The 20,001-nt window shown below is 47.4% G+C and overlaps 1 protein-coding gene across 6 annotated transcripts in view; it reads left to right on the forward strand.

The window, feature by feature from the left end:
- Positions 1-8,975, forward strand: part of MRRF (mitochondrial ribosome recycling factor) — a 44,562-nt gene extending 35,587 nt beyond the window's left edge. For 2 of the 6 annotated variants that reach the window (XM_036329913.1, XM_036329918.1), the window contains exons 6-7: positions 248-407; positions 8,098-8,975. In XM_036329913.1, coding sequence (XP_036185806.1) covers positions 248-407; positions 8,098-8,175 — 238 coding nt within the window. In that variant the 3' untranslated portion in view covers positions 8,176-8,975. Of the gene's footprint in view, positions 1-247; positions 408-8,097 lie in introns of those variants that run through there. The other 4 variants (XM_036329914.1, XM_036329920.1, XR_004971168.1 and 1 more) reach the window with 3 other exon arrangements.
- Positions 8,976-20,001: the final 11,026 nt, after the last annotated feature.

A 20,001-nucleotide genomic window follows, 5' to 3' on the forward strand; every position in this document is an offset into this window, starting at 1 on the left:
GGGAGAGAAGGGGATGGAGTTACAGCCAACTGTTGCTTCCTTTTATTGAGCAGTTAAAATGTGCCAGCAGTTAAGCAGTATTCTTACTGGCTCTTCTCAGCTAACTCACCAGGAACCTTACTTGACCCTGAGCACCTCCATGGGCGTGTGTCAGGAGTGTGACGCTCATCCCCCATCAGAGAGTAAGGTGACAAACTGTTGAGCTAATGGACAGTGTGATGTTACCGGTAAATTTCTCTCTTATCAGAGTAACCAGGGAGCACAGGGAAATGCTGGCCAAATTGGCCAAACAGAACACCAACAAGGCCAAAGACTCCTTACGGAAGGTTCGTACCAACGCAATGAATAAGCTGAAGAAATCAAAGGACAAAACCTCGGAGGACACCATTCGACTCATAGAAAAGCAGGTACTGTTCCCAGCAGATGTGATGCTTCTGTCTGATCCAGGGACTCACTTGTTCATGTCTAAAGTGAGGAAAATGAGGACAAGGTACAGCACCCTGGTCCTTCATTGATGTGATTTTTGTTGGCTGGGTCTCTGTCCTGGGCCTCGCCCTGTGCTGGGCCCTGGGATTAGGGAGGAGGAGGAGGAGATCTGCTGACCTTTCACTGTGTTCCAGGTTCTGCCAAACACTTTCCATCACTTCATTTATCCTCGTCACTACAAAGCTGTGAGGGGTAGGCAGCAAGGAAATAGGTCCAAGGAAGTTGAATGGCTTGCTCAAAGTCATACTGCTGATAAAAGGTAGAAATGGGATCCAAAGACAGGTAGACTGACTTCAGAGCCTATATACATTATTGCTCTCCTGTCTGAGGTTGGTGGTCTGGGTGCTGAGAAGTGAGAACTTAACAGTGTTCTTGGTGTGCCCAGTGGGGGCACTTACACCTGTCACTGGAAAAAAAGGGGACATATAGAATACTTTCAGTCATAAAGGTGAAAGAAGGGGAGGGGAGAGGAGGGAAGGGGAGGGGAGGGGAGGGAAGAAGGAATCTTCCCTGGCTGGTTTGGGTCAGTGGACAGAGCATCGGCCTTCGGACTGAAGGGTCCCAGGTTTGATTCTGGTCTAAGGGCACATGCCTAGGTTGCTGGCTCAATCCCCAGTAGGCGTACAGGGGGCAGCTGATCAATGATTCTCTCTCATCATTGATCATTCTATCTCTCTTTCCCTCTCCCTTCCTCTCTGAAATCAATAAAAATATATTTTTTAAAAAAGAAAAGAAAGAAATCCAACCAGGAAATGACAGTGGCCTGACCTGGGTGGTACAAGTGGAATTAAGGTAGGAAGATGAACTTAACAGTATTTAGGAGATAGAATTTATAATGTTGAGTGTGCTGTAAAGTGCTCACCCAAAGCCACCTTGTCCATAATAAAAGCGTTAGTTTAAGTAAGATTTTGAGCAGGATGTGGACCAAGAGGGAAGGAGTGGAAGGCAGGACACCTGGAGGAGGCCGTACATGGACTCCCTGCTCCCCTTCTCCTGGGCCAGCTAGTCATAGGCCAGGCCAGACAGTCCCCCAGGGGAGAATTTTAGATGGATTCTTGGAGCTAGCTCCTGAATTTTCTGTTTCAGCAGGTCTGCCCAGGAATGTGTATTTTTAAAAAGTTGCCTAGGTCAGTGGTTGGCAAACTGCGACTCGCGAGCCACATGCGGCTCTTTGGCCCCTTGAGTGTGGCTCTTCCAAAAAATACCGACTTCTGCGCATGGGCCACGGAAGTTTCAATCACACTGTACATGCGCGCCCGCACGTGGTATTTTGCGGAAGAGCCACACTCGGGGCCAAAGAGCCGCATGTGGCTCGCGAGCCGCAGTTTACCGACCACTGGCCTAGGTGATTCTGCAAAAGCAGACAAGGTGTGGCAAGGCACCTGAGTTTAAAAGAGATTGTTCTGCAGTTGGTGTCCTGTGGCATTGGGGAGGTTACACAACTCCTCAGCCTGTTTCTTCTATAACAAGGGATGTGTAATTCCTGCCTTGAGGGTTGCCCTGGGGCTGCTAGAAGTACCATTACCTGACACCCAGACCTTCAAAGCTCCCTTTTTGCCATCCCTGTGCTCTCCTCTCTCCCCGCATCAGCTGACAGAGATTCAGAGGCTAGCTGGCCTCTCTGAGCCCTGATCAGTCCTGGGAGAGTCCAGACCTGGCTCCCGCTGAGCCAGCTCCTTGTCCATCTCCCCGGGGCTTTCATCTCTTCAGCTGACACTTGGCCCCTTGGTTGCTTCCTGGTGGTAAGTCCTCACTCAGCAAATCTGGGCATCTGCCTCAGGGACCAGAGCCCGTGCTCCTTGCAAAAGAGAATGATCGGATAACCAGCTCTCCTGAGGAAACCCCCTTGACAATGACCTTGCTGGAAGCCTTCTGTCCTTGGCACCTGGCTTCTCACCTTCCTTTTCAGATTAGATATTTTATTCAGTGCTTGTTACTGTACATTATCTTTCAAAGTAACTTTATTCTTTTTTTCTGATACTAAACTAATCCATGTTTCATATATTTTTTTTTTAATTAAGAAGAAAGTAAGTGAAATTTCATCACCCCCAGAGATGACTATTACTAACATTCAAATTATCTCTGTAAGCATTTATGTAATATTACAAGAAAAAAGATCCTACTATATATTTATTTCACCACAATCTTTATTATTGAGATATTATCATTTAAATATTAGTTCTGCCATTATTGATAAAAACTTTTTACTGTCATGTGGCTCAAAGTTCAATAAGAAAATAGAAGACGCCGAAACCGGTTTGGCTCAGTGGATAGAGCGTCGGCCTGCGGACTGAAAGGTCCCAGGTTCGATTCCGGTCAAGGGCATGTACCTGGGTTGCGGGCACATCCCCAGTAGGAGATGTGCAGGAGGCAGCTGATCGATGTTTCTCTCCCATCGATGTTTCTAACTCTCTATCTCTCTCCTTTCCTCTCTGTAAAAAATCAATAAAATATATTTTAAAAAAAAAAAAAAAAAAAAGAAAGAAAATAGAAGACAATTTTGTACACACTTCATTTTGTTCTTTTTTCCTGACAGAAGGCACCGATATGCAGTTTTTGGTGTATGTTTTTATTTAAGTTAAACAGGCAGGGGCTGATTGTTGCTTTATCAAGCAGTTTTTAAAAATATATTTGTTTACTTTGTTCCTGATTATCAAAGTATTGTAGAAAATGCAGAGAGTTCAGAAGACTGTTTTAAAAAATGGGGAAAAATTCACCCCATGATCCCACATTGCAGGAACAACTGCTCGTAATATTTTGAAATTTTTCTTCCCCCCCGCTTTTTTTTAAACGACATTTTAAACATGATTGAGAACATGTACTGTACATGCAATTTGTATACAGATTTTTATTTTCTGTTCGGCATTAAAACCATTAGCATTTTCTTGTGTCTTAAAAATCTCTTTATAAACAGACATTTCTAATGGTTGCAAAACAGTCTGTCGTCATACCATAATTCACTTTTGTAAGCCCTGTTGTTGGACATTTAGTTTGTTTAAACGTTTTTGTTATTTTAAGTAAGGTTGCAGTGAATATTTTTATACACACATCTTTGTTGAGATAATTTCCCTAGGATACAGTCCCAAGTGTGGAATTACAACGCAAAGGGAATGCATGTTTTAAGGTTCTTGGTACAGAGTGCCTAAATCACTCATGGGTTTTTAGAATGTGTGTATTTAATTTTTTGGGGGCCTTTTCTAATCCCTAATATTTGAACCTAGAACTTTTAATGTGAGCTTAAAATGTTGCTTACGTTAGGAGTGTTGCTTTTACTTCCACACTCCATTGGAAAGATTAAGTTATTTCTTGTATAAATCCATACAGTTTTTCTAGAGGATAGTATGGCAGTATATACCAAAATCCATACTTTTCTGATTCACTGACTTGGGAATTTATCTAAAATAAATTGTCAAAAATCGTATCTATAGAAGTGTGTGTGTTGATTATGTATAATTGTAGAAAACTGGAAACTGTCTAAGTTTCTAACAGTGGGAAAATAAGTTGTTTTACATTCCTTAACTGGAATCTACATATAGCAACAACTATAAAAATATTTTACAGATGTACTTTTTTTTGGAATTTATTTTTTAAAGGTAGATTACATAACAGTATTATCATATGATTTTATTTTTATAATGAAGAGTTTCATGTACATAAAAAGATTGGCAGCCTATCCACTTAAATGTTAATGGTAGTTATTTCAGGTAATGGGATTATAGGCAATTTTAATTTTATACTTTGAGATTTTCTTAATTTTTAAAAAAATTTCCAAGTGTCTTTTGAGGTCATATATTTCAAAATTCTGTCATAAAAATGTTTTGTCTTCGGTCTATAAGAAGGAAATTATTCTGTGGGGGGTTCTTTCCCTGCAGTCATGTCTAACCCCCCTCCCCCCCCAATCCCCCAAACGCTGCCCCTCCCTTCCCTGCCCCCAGCTCAGGCCAGCTCTGCTGAAGAAGGCCCAGGGTCTTCCAGCCGGGCTCTGACATCTGTCAGCCTGCTGTTTCACCTTCGCTTCAGTTTGCTGTAAATGGGCCTGCTGAACATTAAAGCACTTGGCAGAAACCACCAGTAAATCTGGCCAAGATCCTTTCACTGCTGCCTTTTTCTGAGAAACGGAACTGCTCTGAAGTGACGCTGGGTGCTAGTGGGGCTGAAGGAAGGAAAGGCTCCTAGCAGACGGGCAGCAGGCGGGACTGAGTGAGGCGGTGGGAGCAGCACCCCGTGGCACCGAGGGTGTTCTGAGCCAGGCCTCAGGAAGGGTGACTCGCTACCCAGGCCTGCCCCAGGGTGTACTGTGTGCTCCTGCCTCCCTCTTCCTCTCTACCTTTCATTTTCCTGAACTGAACTTGTAGGGAGCAGATGTGATGGTGATGGTGATGCTGCTGATGCTGGTGGTGGTATAGTCCTTGCGAGGCAGCACATGGTAATGGAAAGGGCTCTTGCTGTGCAGTCAGTACAGCTCTTTGGCTTGTCAGCTCCCAGCCAGGTCAGCAAATGGCTTCACCTTTCTGAGCCTCTGGTTCCTCACTGTAAGTGGGAGCAGGAAGCCTCTCTCACAGGATTGGTAAGAGGACCAAGTCCCACAGCTGCTTAAAAGTGGCGAGTACAGTTGCTGGTCCTCAGTAATTCTCTGCCTATGTGCCCATCCCACGTCTCTCCTCACCAGGGACAGGGATTGACTGTTTTAATGAGCCTAGCACGTCTGCCTGGAAGGAGGCAGACGAGGTCAGGTGCAGTGGTTTCTGCGGGGGGCTGAGTTCTTGGCTCAATCTCGTTACTGACTTTATGTGATTCTGCACGGGTTAGTTAACATTTTATGCCTTGGCTTAGTCCTCTGTAAACAGGGATAATACCTGTGCCACCTGCCTTATAGAGGTTATGTCAGGTTGTTGGATTTGAATGAAGTAACGGAGAACAAAACACTTTTGCATACTATACTATAAACTACTATGCAACCGTCAGGTGAAATAATTAACATTCATAATACATTCAAGGGAGATGAGTATGGTATTTCATATGTTTTGAAGATTATGTGAAATAATGCATGTCAACTTTTTAGCCCATTGTCAGGCATGTAGTGAGTGGGAGGTGTTGGTATCCTTGTCGTTGTTGTTAATCATCATTATTTTAAGAAGTCTGATGGAGATGGAAAAGATGAACTTGCAGGCAGACCGTCCCCAAGGGCACTCTGTGCCTGTAATATAGTAGAAAGTTAGTAAATATTTTCATTAATTAATTAATTTGAAAAGATGTCAGGAAGTGACAGTACAAATCAGAGTAACACAAGCAGCATTTGCATAGCAAATAACCAATTTAAAACATGCTTGCATATTCATGACTTTGTTTAACCCTCCCAACTACTCTCTAGGGAAGGGACCAGCACCCTATTTGATCGATGAGGAAACTGAAACTCAAACAGGGGAAAGGACTTGTGCATTGTTACCGTGCTGAGAATTTAACCCAGAATCCACGTTATCAAATTGTTCCCCTAAGTACTCTTCCCCACCCCCCCAATCTCCGTCTCGGTCCCCAAACGCCATTTTTCCAGAGGAGGCTTGCAGCCTACACGTGCTGGAGTGCTGCTGGGCACCACGCCATACCCCATGCAAGGCAGGCTGCGCAGGTGGGGGCAAAAGAAGCATTTCTAGGGTTTGCAGCACCCGAGTGAGGAGGGACCGAGCAGCCATTCTGAGCTGTCGCTCTCCCAGAGTGCCCAGCAGCCCCGGGAGCTTTGCTTTTCAGCTAAAAAATGAGCAGTTGTTGCTATGGTGAGAGCCTGGCTGTTTGTGCCGGGGGCCAATTGCTCCAAATCCTTTTTAGTTTCTACCCTTTCCAGGGCATTTATTTTGCAGTTCCTGGCCAAGGCCTGTGGTCTGCAAATAAAGATGTCAAACAGCCACTGTGCTGCTGAACACAGATCCTCAGCACTGTGTACCCCTCAAAGCTTCCTGCCGAGGCTTCCTGCCTTAGGTCCCTTTAAGACACGGGAGGGAGACTGCAATACCTACCAAATTGTTCTGTGTTTTTCATTCTGAGGGAGTATTGGTTTATTGCAGAAAACATAGAAAAGCACAGAGAACTTTAATAATTATTCATTTAGTAACTACTTCCTGAGCACTTGCCAGTGCTGGGGATGTGACAGATGCCACATGAATAATATATCAGCTATCTTCCCATCACTGGAAGATAATCACTATTAATATTTTGACAGCGTTCCTCCCAATTTTAAAAATATGCATAATTTTGAGCATTTGAGATTGTTTCTGCTTTATAGCCATATACACAGTTTTGTATCCTTTTTCTTTAATTCAGGGGTAACATAAGAATGTTTCTATGAGATTATAAATAATATCTTTAAGCATTCTTTTTCCATGATTACAAAAGCAATCCATGCTTGTTATAAAATAGTTAAACATTCAAACGTTTCAGAAACATATACTGGAATCTTACTCCTATTTATACCCTCTTCCTAAGAAATGGATCCTCTTAACCTGTTTTTGTTGTTGTTCATCCTCACCCGAGGACATTTTTTCCCATTGATTTTTTTAGAGAGTGGAAGGGAGGTAGGAGATGGAAGAGAGAGAGAGAGAGAAGCATCCATGTGAGAGAGACACATTGATTCATTGCCTCCTGCACATTCCCTGACCAGGGCCAGGTAAGGAACCTGCAACCCAGGTACACGCCTTGATCGGAATGGAACTGGAGACCCTATGGTCTCGGAGCCGACACTCTAACCGCTGAGCAAAACCAGCCAGGGCTTACCCCCTTTTAATTTTTATATGTATCCAACTATTTACCCATTCTTTCACTTTTGATTTTCTGATTTTTCATTATTAAAAATAAAGCTTAGATAAACATCTTTGTTTTTAGAACTTTTTTCAGATTCCACTCCTGTGGTAATTTTCCCATTGAGAGAATTTCGGGTTAAAAATGGTATGAACATTTGCATCATTTTGAATCCCTATTGATGATATGTGACCTTATCCATTTCACCATAGCTTCTTGGCATTGAATATTGTAATTAAAAACCACAACATCAAATTTTGTTAACTCTGATGACTGAATTATGTCTTGTTTGAATTTCCATTTCTTCAGTGTCTATTGAATTTTCCATGTTTGTTAACCAGATGTACTAAATCTTTTTTCAAGACTTTTTTCTGCTTAACTGTTGGGATCTTAATATTCTTCTTATCAATTAGTGTGAGGGCTTTATATAGTAGAATGTCTGAGTGCAGGAAATTCTAGAAGTTTCTTAAGGGACAGATATGGCTGGCTTCTCTGTACTCTATGATAATAGTTAAGAATTTGGAATCAGACTACCCAGGATTAACTTTTGCCATTGCTACTTTCTAGTTGTGTATCCCGAGCAGGTAATCTAACTGCCTCAGTTTCCTCACCTGTGAAGTGGGGATAATAATGGGGTACCTGTTAGGAATCAGTAAGGGTGTATACATCAAGTTTTAGTAGAGTGCCTGGCTGGGACTCAATGAACGTGAGCTTATGTCACCATTATTATTTCCCAGATAACCTTGTCAGAGTTCTGGACTGTTTCTCCCCCGCCATCTTCCAGCCCTGGTGACCAAGCTGTCTCATTTGGTGTTTTTGCAGATCAGCCAAATGGCCGACGACACCGTTGCAGAGCTGGACAAGCATCTGGCAGTGAAGACCAAAGAACTCCTCGGATGAAAGTCACGGGGCCAGTTTCTAGGGACCCACCTGGTGGCAGATTGGCATCTCTGTACCCCGTCCACACGGAAGGCCGACACCCTGTGCTCATTAGTCCTTGTGAGGCCCAGCCTTCCAGAGGGAGACCCAGACTTGTTCAGTCCCTTCCTCTGGCCCCGTCGCCCCATTCTGCTCTGGGCCTTCTGGCACGGGTGGACCTTTGGAGAATGTCTGCTGCTGCCTAACGACCAGGGCCACCGGCAGGCTGACCACTGACTAGTCCTCATCTCAGGAGCCCCCTTTCCAAATAATTAGCTGGGCCCTGTCCCCAAATTTCAGTGTTGCTTGGGCTGATGTGAGCCCTCACTTATGACTGGATACTTTTGTGAGAGGCCTATTTTCACCAAGCAATAAAATCAAAATAAATTGGAAAGAATAATAACCTCAAAGGAAATAATAGAGTCCGTGTAGATGAATGATTTCTAAGGAGCTGGTGTGTGGAAAGCAGCCAGAACAATACTTTTCCCTCAGAGTCATTTCACACATGCTCTTTACTCTCCGGACCTTTCCCCCACTCCTAACCGGGCCAGTCCTGTGCCTGCTTCACTTCTCAGGGGGCTGGCACTTCCTCGGAAGCCTCCTTCCCCCAGCTGAGGACCCCTAGTATTGGCTTTCACTCGAAGAACCTTAGCTGTTCTTTTTGATAATTAGTCTGTATCCTCAGGATTTGACATAATGCCTGGAACCAATAGGCACTCAGATGTGTTGTGAATGAATTGCACATAATACTTGCACAATAAATGCTGGCTTCTTTTCCTTTCTTCCCACTGTTAACACTTTCATTCCATCACCTTCTGCTCTTGCTCTTTCCTCAGTATTTACTTGGTAATGAGGTACCTTTCCCCCAGCGTCTGCTTCTTAGTGACAGACAAGCGATTTATTGTGGCTCATCTTTGGGTACTGGATTAAGTTAGGTTTTTCCCTCCCCAATAATTTTTCTTTTAATCGTTCATTCGTTTGTTCATTCACTCACTTATTCATAATATAGTCATGATGAGCTAACTACAGTTCTAGGCAATATTTTAAAAATATGTTTTTATTGATTTCAGAGAGGAAGGGAGAGGGAGAGAGAGAGAGAGAAACATCAATGATTAGAGAGAATCATTGATTGTTTGCCTCCTACATGCCCCTCATTGGGGTTCAAGCGTGAAACCCAGGCATGTGCCCCAACTGGGAATCAAACCATGATCTCCTGGTTCATAGGTCGATGCTCAACCACTGAACCATGCCCATCATGTGTGTGAGGTACAGTGCCATGTGCTGGGGATACAATAATGAGCAAGATGCGGCACCCGTCTCTGAGGGTGTGTGGTGCCCTGGACTGACCTGCTATTTGTAATGTCATGGGTGAAAGGTAGGACATTCATCCAGTTCTGTCAAATGTCTGCCTTTAGAAGGGCACCCACTTTGGCAGCAGCCGGGCCCAGCCACACTCTGAGCAGCATCAGCTTCTCCACTGTCTGACTCCTCTGGGGCGCTGTTCCACGCTGGGGGGCATCGGGGTGCCCTTCGCCCTCTGCTTGCACTGGTGGAGCAGGCTGCATGGCAGCCAGTGCAGACTCAAGGTCAGCATCAGGTCGAAGGTGAAAGAAGCTGACACATGTCCTCTGTCAGACCCTGTTCTCCAGCCCCGAGTAGCCATCCCACAACTAGAAGTCAGCTGAAGGAAGAACAGGGTCGGAAAGAGCCATCGAGGAGCCTTTTTGGGGTAAGCCACATAGCAAGGGCTTTGCAACAGTCTTTCATGAGTGGCCGAAATCCCCCACTCACTGCAAATGTGCTTCTCAAAGATGCAGGATTTTTTAATAAACAGAGGAAATGATAAATTATGTTGTAATTCCACTCCAAAGGCATTTGGTTCTTAACAGCCAAATCCTCTGTAGTCTTTAAATAAACAAAAACTTATTTGGTGAACAGACGGGGGGGAAATTGAAAGATTTTCTGTACTTGGGTTCCACATGTCAACAATTTCTCTCCTGTGTGTATGTTGGCCAAAGCCGAATATCATGATAAATGAAGAAAGGAAAACCTCAGGCCCAGGGCCGTTACAGCTCGGCAAATGGCTTTCAGCTGATTGCTCTATTTCGGTTGACATTTATCAAAGACTTTCTCTGTTACTCGGCGTGTCAGGGCTTCGGTGGCGGCAGGGACGAGAAGAAGACTACCTGTTTGGATGTGCTGAGTAATGAGTAATGCCGGAGCGATTCACTCTCCCTCTCTTCCTTCTTCAGTTTCTCTTTCAAAGACGAAAAGCTGGCTATGGACATTCTCACACTTGCCAGAGGAATTAACCATCTCTTCTATTCAGTTCAATAGCTTTCAAAGTCTCATGAAAAATATAGGCCAAAGAGAATTCAAGAACTCTTTCTGGTCATTTTCTTTCTTCCTTGCACGTGGTGTGTGTGTGTGTGTGTGTGTGTGTGTGTGTGTGTGTGTGTGAAATGACAAGAAACCAGAATGTTAAAAATTAGAAGAAACTCTTCAGACGCACTTATGCCCCTTTAAAAATTAGAAGCGTATCCTTCCAGACCTTTCTCTGTACATACATAATTTTTTTTAAGGTGAGGAGGAGAGTTATTCTGTTCCTATTCTGAAGCTTGCTTTGTTTACTCAACAGCATGGCCATCCATCCATGTGTGAACATGTGGACACAATTTCTTCTTTTTCATTGCAATATAGTATTCCACAATGTGAATGCACCATAATGTATTTCCCTATTACCTCTAACATTTAAAAAAATTATTTCAAATGCATGGAGAATATTTCTATTTAAAGTGTTCTGTTTTAAAATAAAAAGAAGAAGCCCTATTCTAAACTTATGTTTGGTAACCTTTTCCTCAACCTCAGACTAACATTTATGGAATGCCTGCTGTGGACCAGGTACCCTGGCTGGACACTCGTGTTACTACATTCAAACTTCCGAACAATCCTAGTTGGTGGAGGCATTACTCCTATCTGTGTTTACCTGTGAGAAAACCGAAGTTCAGAAAGGGTATTTAACTTGCCCAAGGTCACACAGGCGGTAAGTGCCAGAGTAAAGTTTGACATTCCTATCTGCCTTTGAAGTGTGTCCTTAATCAGTGTGCTTCAGTTTGTAGGTCTCCATCGAGTACTTACTCAAAAAGCACCTAGCATTGTTCTGGGCCCAAGAGTGATAGAGAAGCAGAAAGCTTGCTTTCCCAGAACAAAGCTACTTCTAATAAAGGACCCCATGCAAAGTAGCAGAGTAAACACCAAGGGAATGGTAGCTCTTATGGAAACAGTGAAGACTACATATTGATACCTGCCCTGGTGTCAGACTCCTCTACCACATATCAGAGAACCAGAGAGTGAGCCAAAAGACCACCCGGCAGTGAATAATGTTAACAACAATAACAGTATTGATAGCATCGGTAACTGATACTGACTTGGTGCTTTTTAGTTTTCAAAGTGCGTCTACATCCTTTATCCCACTGAGTGAAACTTTGCAGTTTCCTTTGCCCTAATGATGGTCAATGTCATGATGTGCATAAAAAGGGATATTCCCTATTTGGGGGACAAATTTTGTTATGTACAACAGGGGCTGGCCTGGCCAGAGGGCCGGGCATATGTATCTTCTCTCCCTTCAAGGCTCCAGCCTCAGCCCAAATGACCCCCCTTTGCTGATACTGACAGGGGCTACCATGTCCTGGGCCTTTGCTGTGTATAAGTCAGTCTGGAAGCGAGTTATTATTTTGCTCATTTTACCAATGAGGAAATTGAAGCCCAGAGAGGTTAAATGACTGTGCAAAGGCCGTCATATACGGTATGGGGTGCAGGGAGTCTGACCCCCAGCTGGGCAATCTCAGTAAATTATTTTAACTCAGGCCAGAGCAGTGCAGAAGCGAGAGCCTATAGGTCCTATCTTAGTTTTGCCCTTTCTATCCTCAATAAAGGTCATTCCATTCCCCCATGGGTACCAGGGAGGGGCTTGGACAAGATCAGAGAACCCAGGCTGGTCCCTGGCAGCAATTTCACCCATTTGGGGCAAAATAAATAAAGGCAATGTAGCAAATGTTTTCATACAATAGGTAATTTAACTTAAAGGACTATTCTATATTCTTACATTTTGCTCTTTCTACTTGTGTGTTTAGTGTTAAAATATTCTTATGATAAGCTGGTGATTCTAAAAAAAAAAAAAATCATTATTTAGAAATATAAGAAGTTAGTCCCCTCCTTTTTATTTAACTTCACTGATGCATGAATCCCAAAGTCTGGCAGCTATGGTGCCTCACGCCTACTCCTAGAGCTGATGTCCCTGAGGCTGCCATCAAGGGCAGCTGGAACTGTAACCAGAGGGATGTAGGGAGGCAATGTGAGCTGTGTGGGTGTCAGGGACCCCGTGGGTGAGCAAGCGGTGGCTGAGGGGCAGGGTTTCGAAACAGGACAATAGTCAATCAGGAGGGTTCAGAGACCTACAGGGAGGAGGGGCGGGTGAGGAGAGGTTAAGTCAGAGAGCGGAGAGAGGGAGGCAGGGACAGAGACAGATGCACACACAGGGCCAGAGGGAGGGAGGGAGACAGAAACACACCCACATGCACACTCCCGGGCACACACAGAAGCCTAGAGATCAGGATCAGCAGGTAGAGACAGAAAGAGATGGCGACAAACAGTCACAGAGACGGAGAGAAACAGATGGTGATAGTGCGACAGTTAACATATCCAGAAAGAGACACCTAGAAATAGAGACAGACACAGAGGGAGATAGAGAAATACACACAAAGAAAGGGACCAACATCCAGGGAGAGAGACACAGAGAGTATTTTAAAAAAGGGGGTGGGGGTGGGGAAGAAGGAAAAGGAAGAAAAAAAGAAAAATGGAAAGACACACATGTAGATGGGAGAGAAGTGCGGGCAGACGACAGTGGGGAGAGAGAGGGAGGCTGTGGCCGTGCTGGGCCCAGGGTCGTGGAGGGTGTGGGTGGAGGAAGAGCCAGCGCTGGCCGCCAGGGCTGCGGGGACCAGATAAGGACGCCTGCCAAAGGAAAGCAGGGGAAGGAAAGACGTTTACTGATCCCCGGGGGAGAAAGCCAGGGAGGCTGCCCCAGGCCCCAGAGAACAATAGGTACTTGACTTCAGCGGGTCATTAATGAGACAATTAATGGAAAGAGTAACAGAGTCCTCCCCTGAGAGGCCTTGGAGAGTGATAAGTGGAATTATTGTGGGGGGTGTGCGGAGGTTCAGGGGGAGGGGGGCTGTCCCCTCAATCCAGATGTCCAGCATGCCAACTGCAGGTTCCTCACCTGGGGCACGGGGCCTTCCCAGCCCCCCCCCCCCGCCCCCCCACATGCCCTGTGCTCCCTCCACCCTGGACTGTACCAGCCCCTAGGTGTGTCCTGGCTTTCCTATCCCCAGCCCTCTATGCTGCCACTCCCTCTACCTGGAATGTCATCCCTTGATTATCTCCATCCATGGAAACCCTACCCATTCCGGGGTAAATAAATGTGCATCCATAGGATGCAATGGTAAGCCAAGGCCACATGTTTCAACAAGAATAGAGCCCCCAAAACATAAGGAGCCATGGGAAAAGCAAGTGGGGTCATAGATATAGTGTGATGCCACTTACATAAGTTAGAATGACATAATCAAAAAGTGATTCTTTAAAAAAATTATTCCTGATTCTATTTTGCATTATTTTTAAAAGGGTGGGTTTGAAGGGCTACTTAAAAATTCATAATGGTGATTGCCACTGGGGGATAGGTAGGAGGTTTAAAGTATACCCAAAGTCATTTCATATATCTATATATGAATACATAAACTTAACGCAATATTTATTTTGTGTTGTGAAAATAGGAATGGTTATTATCTTTTCTGCTTTTAATTTTTTTATGCTTGAAAATTTGTTCCAGAGAAAGAGAGAGATCCTCCAGACCCAGCTCAAATGCCACCTCCTGCAGGAAGCCTTCGAGGAATCCACCTGCCAAGCAGATGTGGGTGGTCCTTCTTTTCCCTGGTTTCAAATTCCCAGAGCTCACAGTGCTTTCCCCCTCATATTTCCCTGTGTGACGTTCATAGACTGCCTACCCCACTGGACAGGACCCTCTTGAGGAGAGGGACTTACAGCACGAGGCTGGCACAGAGGTGGTGTCTGTGAGGCTGAACTTACCTCCCCCATCCATTAGGAGCAACTACGAAGACTCTGATCACATCCCGGATCCAACACTCACAATCATTTTGCAGGGGAGGGGAGTGGGCTCCTGAAGTTCACAGTGTGCCTTCTGGAATGGGGAGCCCTCAGGAATACAGTCCCATCTTCTGTTCAGCTACTTTCCTCACTTTTGTACCTGCCTCCTTGTTCCTGCCTCTGTGTCTTTACTCATGCACTTACTTCCCCTACACCCAGTCCACCATTTCAATCCCACCAGGCCTCTGAGACCTGAGTTAGTTCTCCATTTTCTTTCTTTTTAAAAAATATGTTTTGAGAGAGAGATAAAAGGAGAGGGAGAGAGAGATAGAAACATCAATGAGAGAGAATCATGGATCGGCTGCCTCCTGCACGCCCTCTACTGGGGACCGAAACCCCGGCATGTGTCCTGACTGGGAATCAAACAGTGACCTCTGGGTTCATAGGTTGATGCTCAACCACTGAGCCACACCACGCGGGCTCTATCTTCTTTATCCACTCATCTGTCATGGGCTTTTAGGTTGTTTCCATATCTTGGTCGATGAGGATTTTCAGGCCTCAAGAAGTCGAATGACTCATAAGGCTCCTTTGATGTCAGGAAGTCCATGCCAAAAAAAGCAGCCTCATGATCCCCAGTGCCTTTAATTCTCAGAACCCAGTCAGCCCAGCGTTAAATCCCGTTTTAATAATAGGTACCTTGATAGCCAACCCTGGAGCGGATTGGAAACAGTAAGTAAGAATGTGGAGAAGGGCAGCTTCCCCATACAAAGATCTGTTGAATGCTGAATACATGGATAAATGAATGAATGAATGAATGAATTGCCACCAGGCTGATTGCTGCCTCTTACCTGATTTTCCTTCCTCTGCTCTGTCTCTTGCACTCAGATTAATCATCTAATGGTCCTACTCAGAAGCGCCTGTTGCCCAGATAACTGAATACCTCCTAACCAACCTATTACTCCATAGCTGGCCTATCTCCACATACTGACCTCTTCAAAATGCACATCATGCCTGGCCAGTGTAGCTCAGTGGTTTAGCGTCAACCCATGAACCAAGAGGTCCCCGGTTCAAATCCTGGTCAGGGCACATGCCTAGGTTGTGGGCTCGATCCCTATAGTAAGGGGGTGGGGGATGTTTCTATTTCTTTATCCCTCTCCTTTCCTTTCTCTCTAAAAATCAACAAAACATTTTTTTAAAAATGCGAATCATGCCACCTTCCCTTCAGAGGCTCTCTATCACCCCCAGGAAAAAGGCCCACATTCTTCCCTCAGTGTCTGGACTGCAAGGTTTGACCTGGATGGTCTTCCAACCTCCCCCTTGCTCTGGCTCCAGACACACTGACTTCTCTCAGGCCCCACAGTGCCTGTCACTCCAGACCTTTCTCTGACTTGCTCACTTCTGTACATCCTTTAGGTCTCAACCCAATGTCACTGCTTCCAGGCAGCCTTCCCTGACCGCCCCAGGTTGGGTTCCCACCCCCCGTCAGCTGCTCCCACAGCCTAGGACTATCCCCAGCCCCTTCCTGGCCCATTTGATTATAGGTAATGTCTTCCATGTCTGTCTCCTTCCCCAATGCGGAGCTGCAAGAGGGCAGGGACTATCTTATCGGCATCACCAGCTCGGTGCCCGGAGTGAAGCCTGGCACCCGTGTGCACTCCACAGGTATTTGCTGAGTGATTGAACACACCTATTTGGCTGTTCATTGAAATGGATTTATTCATTCAACAAATATTTATTGAGCATCTACTAAGTGTCAAGTCAGGTTCTCTACACTCCACAGTAGTGAACTAACCTCAGAGTCCCCGCCCTCCTGGGGATCACATTCTACTTGGAGGATGCAGACATTAAACAGATAAAGAAATAATACAATGGCAGATAGTTCAGTGCTATGAAGGCAAACAAAGCAGCTGTAAGGGAAGAACGGTGTGTGTGTGTGTGTGTGTGTGTGTGTGTGTGTGTGTGTGTGTGTGTGTTAGTGGCACTTCTGTGAGGAGGCGAGGGTCCTGAGAGACCCAGGACCCTCCCCCTTCTTGGGCAGGCTGGGCCCCAGATGTGTCCAGGTGTGACAGTCCCAGATCCCCACATCCTCCCTGCCTCCCAGGGTGGGAGCAAGGAAGCCCGAAGAGGCCTTTGGGAGGGAGGCTATGGCGCGAGTGCGAAAGCCGAAGCTGCTCTTCACAGCAGCTGTGATTGGGCTCTTTCTGCGCGGCGAGAGGCGGCGATTGCTTTGTGCGGGGAGGACTGATTGTGGCCGGGCGATTGGCACCCACAGATCGCGGCCGCCCGGGTTTACCGCGCACCCCCAGCGCCGCGGCGGGCCGTGCGCAACGCGCCAGCCCAATCTCGCCTCCTATATTCAGAGTTGATTAGACGCTATTTCTGCCTGGATTTTCAGAAGGCTCAAGAGCTTTTTTAATCACTACAGTGGCTCATTACGGTTTCGCAGTGACACTCATGTCCTTCAGTTCTCTTCTCAGATTAGATTCTATAGTCAGATGAATATTGGATGATTTCATTACATACAAATGCAATCAACAGTTTTGCATAAATTTCTTCTCTTTTCTTGAGTTTCAATTGACCCCAGCACCCATGGTGGCAGGCGCGATCCACATGCAAATGAGCTGCGTTTGCAGCCGCGGAGAGGGAGCGGGAGGAGGCGGCTCTTGCGCCAGCCCGGAGCGAGCGAGCCTTGATTGCTCAGCTTTGGGCGAGGCCCTTGGAGGAGGGGGCGCAGCTCCAGGGGCAGCCGCCATGGCCCAGGGCACCCCGTGCGGGGCTGATGTACCTGCTGGCGAACTGAGGCGCGGAGATGCTCATAGTGGGGCCGGCTCTCTGGGCGGAGGAGTGTGGAGATGGAACCTGGCAGCAGGGCCCTTAGCCGTGTGCTCAGGGTGCTTGGGCCGGCCGGCGCTAGTTAACAGCTGGTATGGACATGTTTCAACATTTTAACAACTGGTAGGGCCTTATCAGTGCGTTCCTGCTGGTTGCTAGCTCTAAGCCAGTGAATGCTGCCGCCATTACCATCATCATCATCATCATCATCATCATCATCATCATCATCATCATCATCATCATCATCATGGTTTCCCCTGTAGGGCTCAGGGCTCAAGCCATGGCCATGAATGAGGACAACCAGCCAAAGTCAAGACCAGCCCAAGGCAGACGGGAAAGAGGAGCCTGGGAAAATACCCCCCTTTCTTGATTTCTCTCCTTTTGTGGATGGAGAAGCAGGATGGTCTCAGAAGGCCTCCTTTACCAGGAGACTGAATCCCATGCACAGCTATGGCAGCCGGGGCTTGTTCCCCCCTGTGGCCGGGAGCTCTCTCCCTGAGCAGCCTCTTCTGCTTACTCAGCACCTTGCCGAGAAGGCGCTTCTGTGAGCTCCCCAGCCCTGGCCCTGTGCTGTCTGAGCCCACAGCCCCCTTCTCCTGAGGTCAGCCGTGGGGATGTGCTCTGAGGAGTCACCTTTTCTGGGGCTGCGGCCTCCCACCTGGTCTGTCCTCCAGAGGCTCCTGGTGGCTGTCACAGTTCAAAATCCAAGCCCGGACTCAACACCAGGCACGAGGCTGGAAGATCACATGCGGAGAGCTGTGTGTGGTCAGGGCACCCAGGGCTCAGAGCTGTGCCCCTGTGGTGCAGGGGAGGAAGCCCTAGATGGAAGCTGCGGACCTGAGGTTCTGCCGGGTCAGGGGTCGGTGCATCCCGAACCTCACTTCCTTCAGCAGGTTCTTTATGAAAGCTCCGTGACATGACACAGTGTAGGATCTCGACCCAGAGAGAGACATGCGATCGATAGACAAGGAGTCAGGGACCCAGGAGCGATGGGACCCAGCTCCAGTCATCATCATGGACACAATGGAACCCTGAAGTGGGTGGAGCCAGAGCCACAGCCATGGACGCGGCCCAGGCCCCTATCACTGCCTCCCTAGGTCAGAATCCCAACCAGAGGTCTGGAGAGAGGAGAGTTGGGCATAGAGTCACAGCATCGAAGCCAGAGCCTCCTGCGGCAATCTGGGGGCTGCTTCCCTCTCCTCTGGCCCCCTGAGGACCACTCCCTGGTCATTCTGTCCTTCTGTGCACAGTCTCTCGACACCTTCTTCCCAGCGGAAGGGACTCACCCCGCACTGCCTGTGCGTCTGTCTTCTGCTGCCCTCCGCTTCCCCACACCCCCTTCCTGTGCAGCTCTGCGTGCCTCTCTCTGCCCTGTCCCTCCCGGTCTCCATCCTTGACTCTGCCTGCCTGTCCGTCTCTGTGTCCCTTCCTCTCCTCCCTCCCTCTCTGCTCCTGGTCCTCTCTCCGTCTCTCTGTGTCTGTTCCTTGCTCTTAGTGCCTGTGTTTCCAGAGCTGGCCTCTCATGGGATTGGTAGATTTGAGACCTTGGGCTGCCCCCTGGGGGCTCTGGCCCCTGGAAGGAGGAGGCTGCAGGTGGGGATTGGTTTCTGAACTCTCTGAGCCTCCCTGTGGTGGCCAGCCCTGGGCCATCCATTTCTCTCCCAGTCAAGGATCGCAGGAGAGCCATCCTGTTTCTTTCATCACAGGACTTTCCTCACTCTGGCCTGCAAGAGGGGGTGGGAGGCAGGGGTGGGCAGGGGCGAGGAAGGACTCCTCCACTTGACTGGGGTCATGCTATCCAAGCTGATCTTCAAGTTGGGTCCAGACCTGCTGCTGTTGGTGGCAGGGTCCCCCCATGGGAGCTCCCCTCCTGCCCACCCTCCCTGCAGCTCCTCCTGGCCCAGTGGAAATCTGGTCCGCTCCCCCCCCCCACCTCTCTCTCACCCAGGCATGGAGGACTGCTTTCCTAGGATTCCCCTGCTTCCCAACCCCCGGCCTTGGCACTTGCAGGGCAGACAGGAAAGAGCGGGGCTCTAGAGGCTGGCAGGCCTGGGCTCTAGAGGCTGGCAGGTCCGTGCCAACCCCAGTCCTGCCACTTGCTGCTGGATCATCTCAGGCGAGAGATGTAACCTCCCCGAGCTCAGTTTCCTCCTGTGGAAATGCAGGTAACACTTCTCTCCTGGCAAGACTGGCAGGAGGATGGCGTGAGAAAAGTTACGTAAGCATACCTGGTACAGAGTTGGGCACAGAGTAGACATTCATTAAAGCACTGTTATGAATACAGGAATGAGTAAATGATGAATGAATGGCAGAATTTAGACATGCATAAATGGGGCACGGGGGGAGGAAGGCCAGGCGTTAAGAATGGCACAAGCGAGGGCATGGAGGGCAGAAATCTTAGAGAGGGAACAGGGAGCCGTGAGTGCTCAGCATGAATGCAGAGCCCGGAGTCCCAGTGCAGAGCCCGGAGTCTCGGGGAGTGGGGACAGGACTGGGCAGAGCAGAAGGGCCTCCTGAGTGCCAGCGAGGCACGAGGCCCCACGTGTGATTGCAGCAGCAGCTACCGGGAGCAGAGGCCCCACGCTAAGGCATTCATGAGCACTATCTCGGTTCACCTTCACCACAGCCCTCTGAGGGAGGTGCCATTATTCCTACTGACAGAGGAGGAAATGGAGACTTAGAGAAGTCAAGTGGTTTTCCTGGGTCACACAGCTAAAATCGGCCCCAGCCAGGATTGGATTTGAGAGAGAGAGGAAGGGAAAGAGAGAGAGAAAAAAGAGTGGTTGCCTTTGTATATGCCCCAACCGGGAATCA

The sequence above is a fragment of the Myotis myotis genome, unplaced genomic scaffold (genome assembly GCF_014108235.1).
Source record: "Myotis myotis isolate mMyoMyo1 unplaced genomic scaffold, mMyoMyo1.p scaffold_m19_p_12, whole genome shotgun sequence".
NCBI classification, from domain to species: domain Eukaryota; kingdom Metazoa; phylum Chordata; class Mammalia; order Chiroptera; family Vespertilionidae; genus Myotis; species Myotis myotis.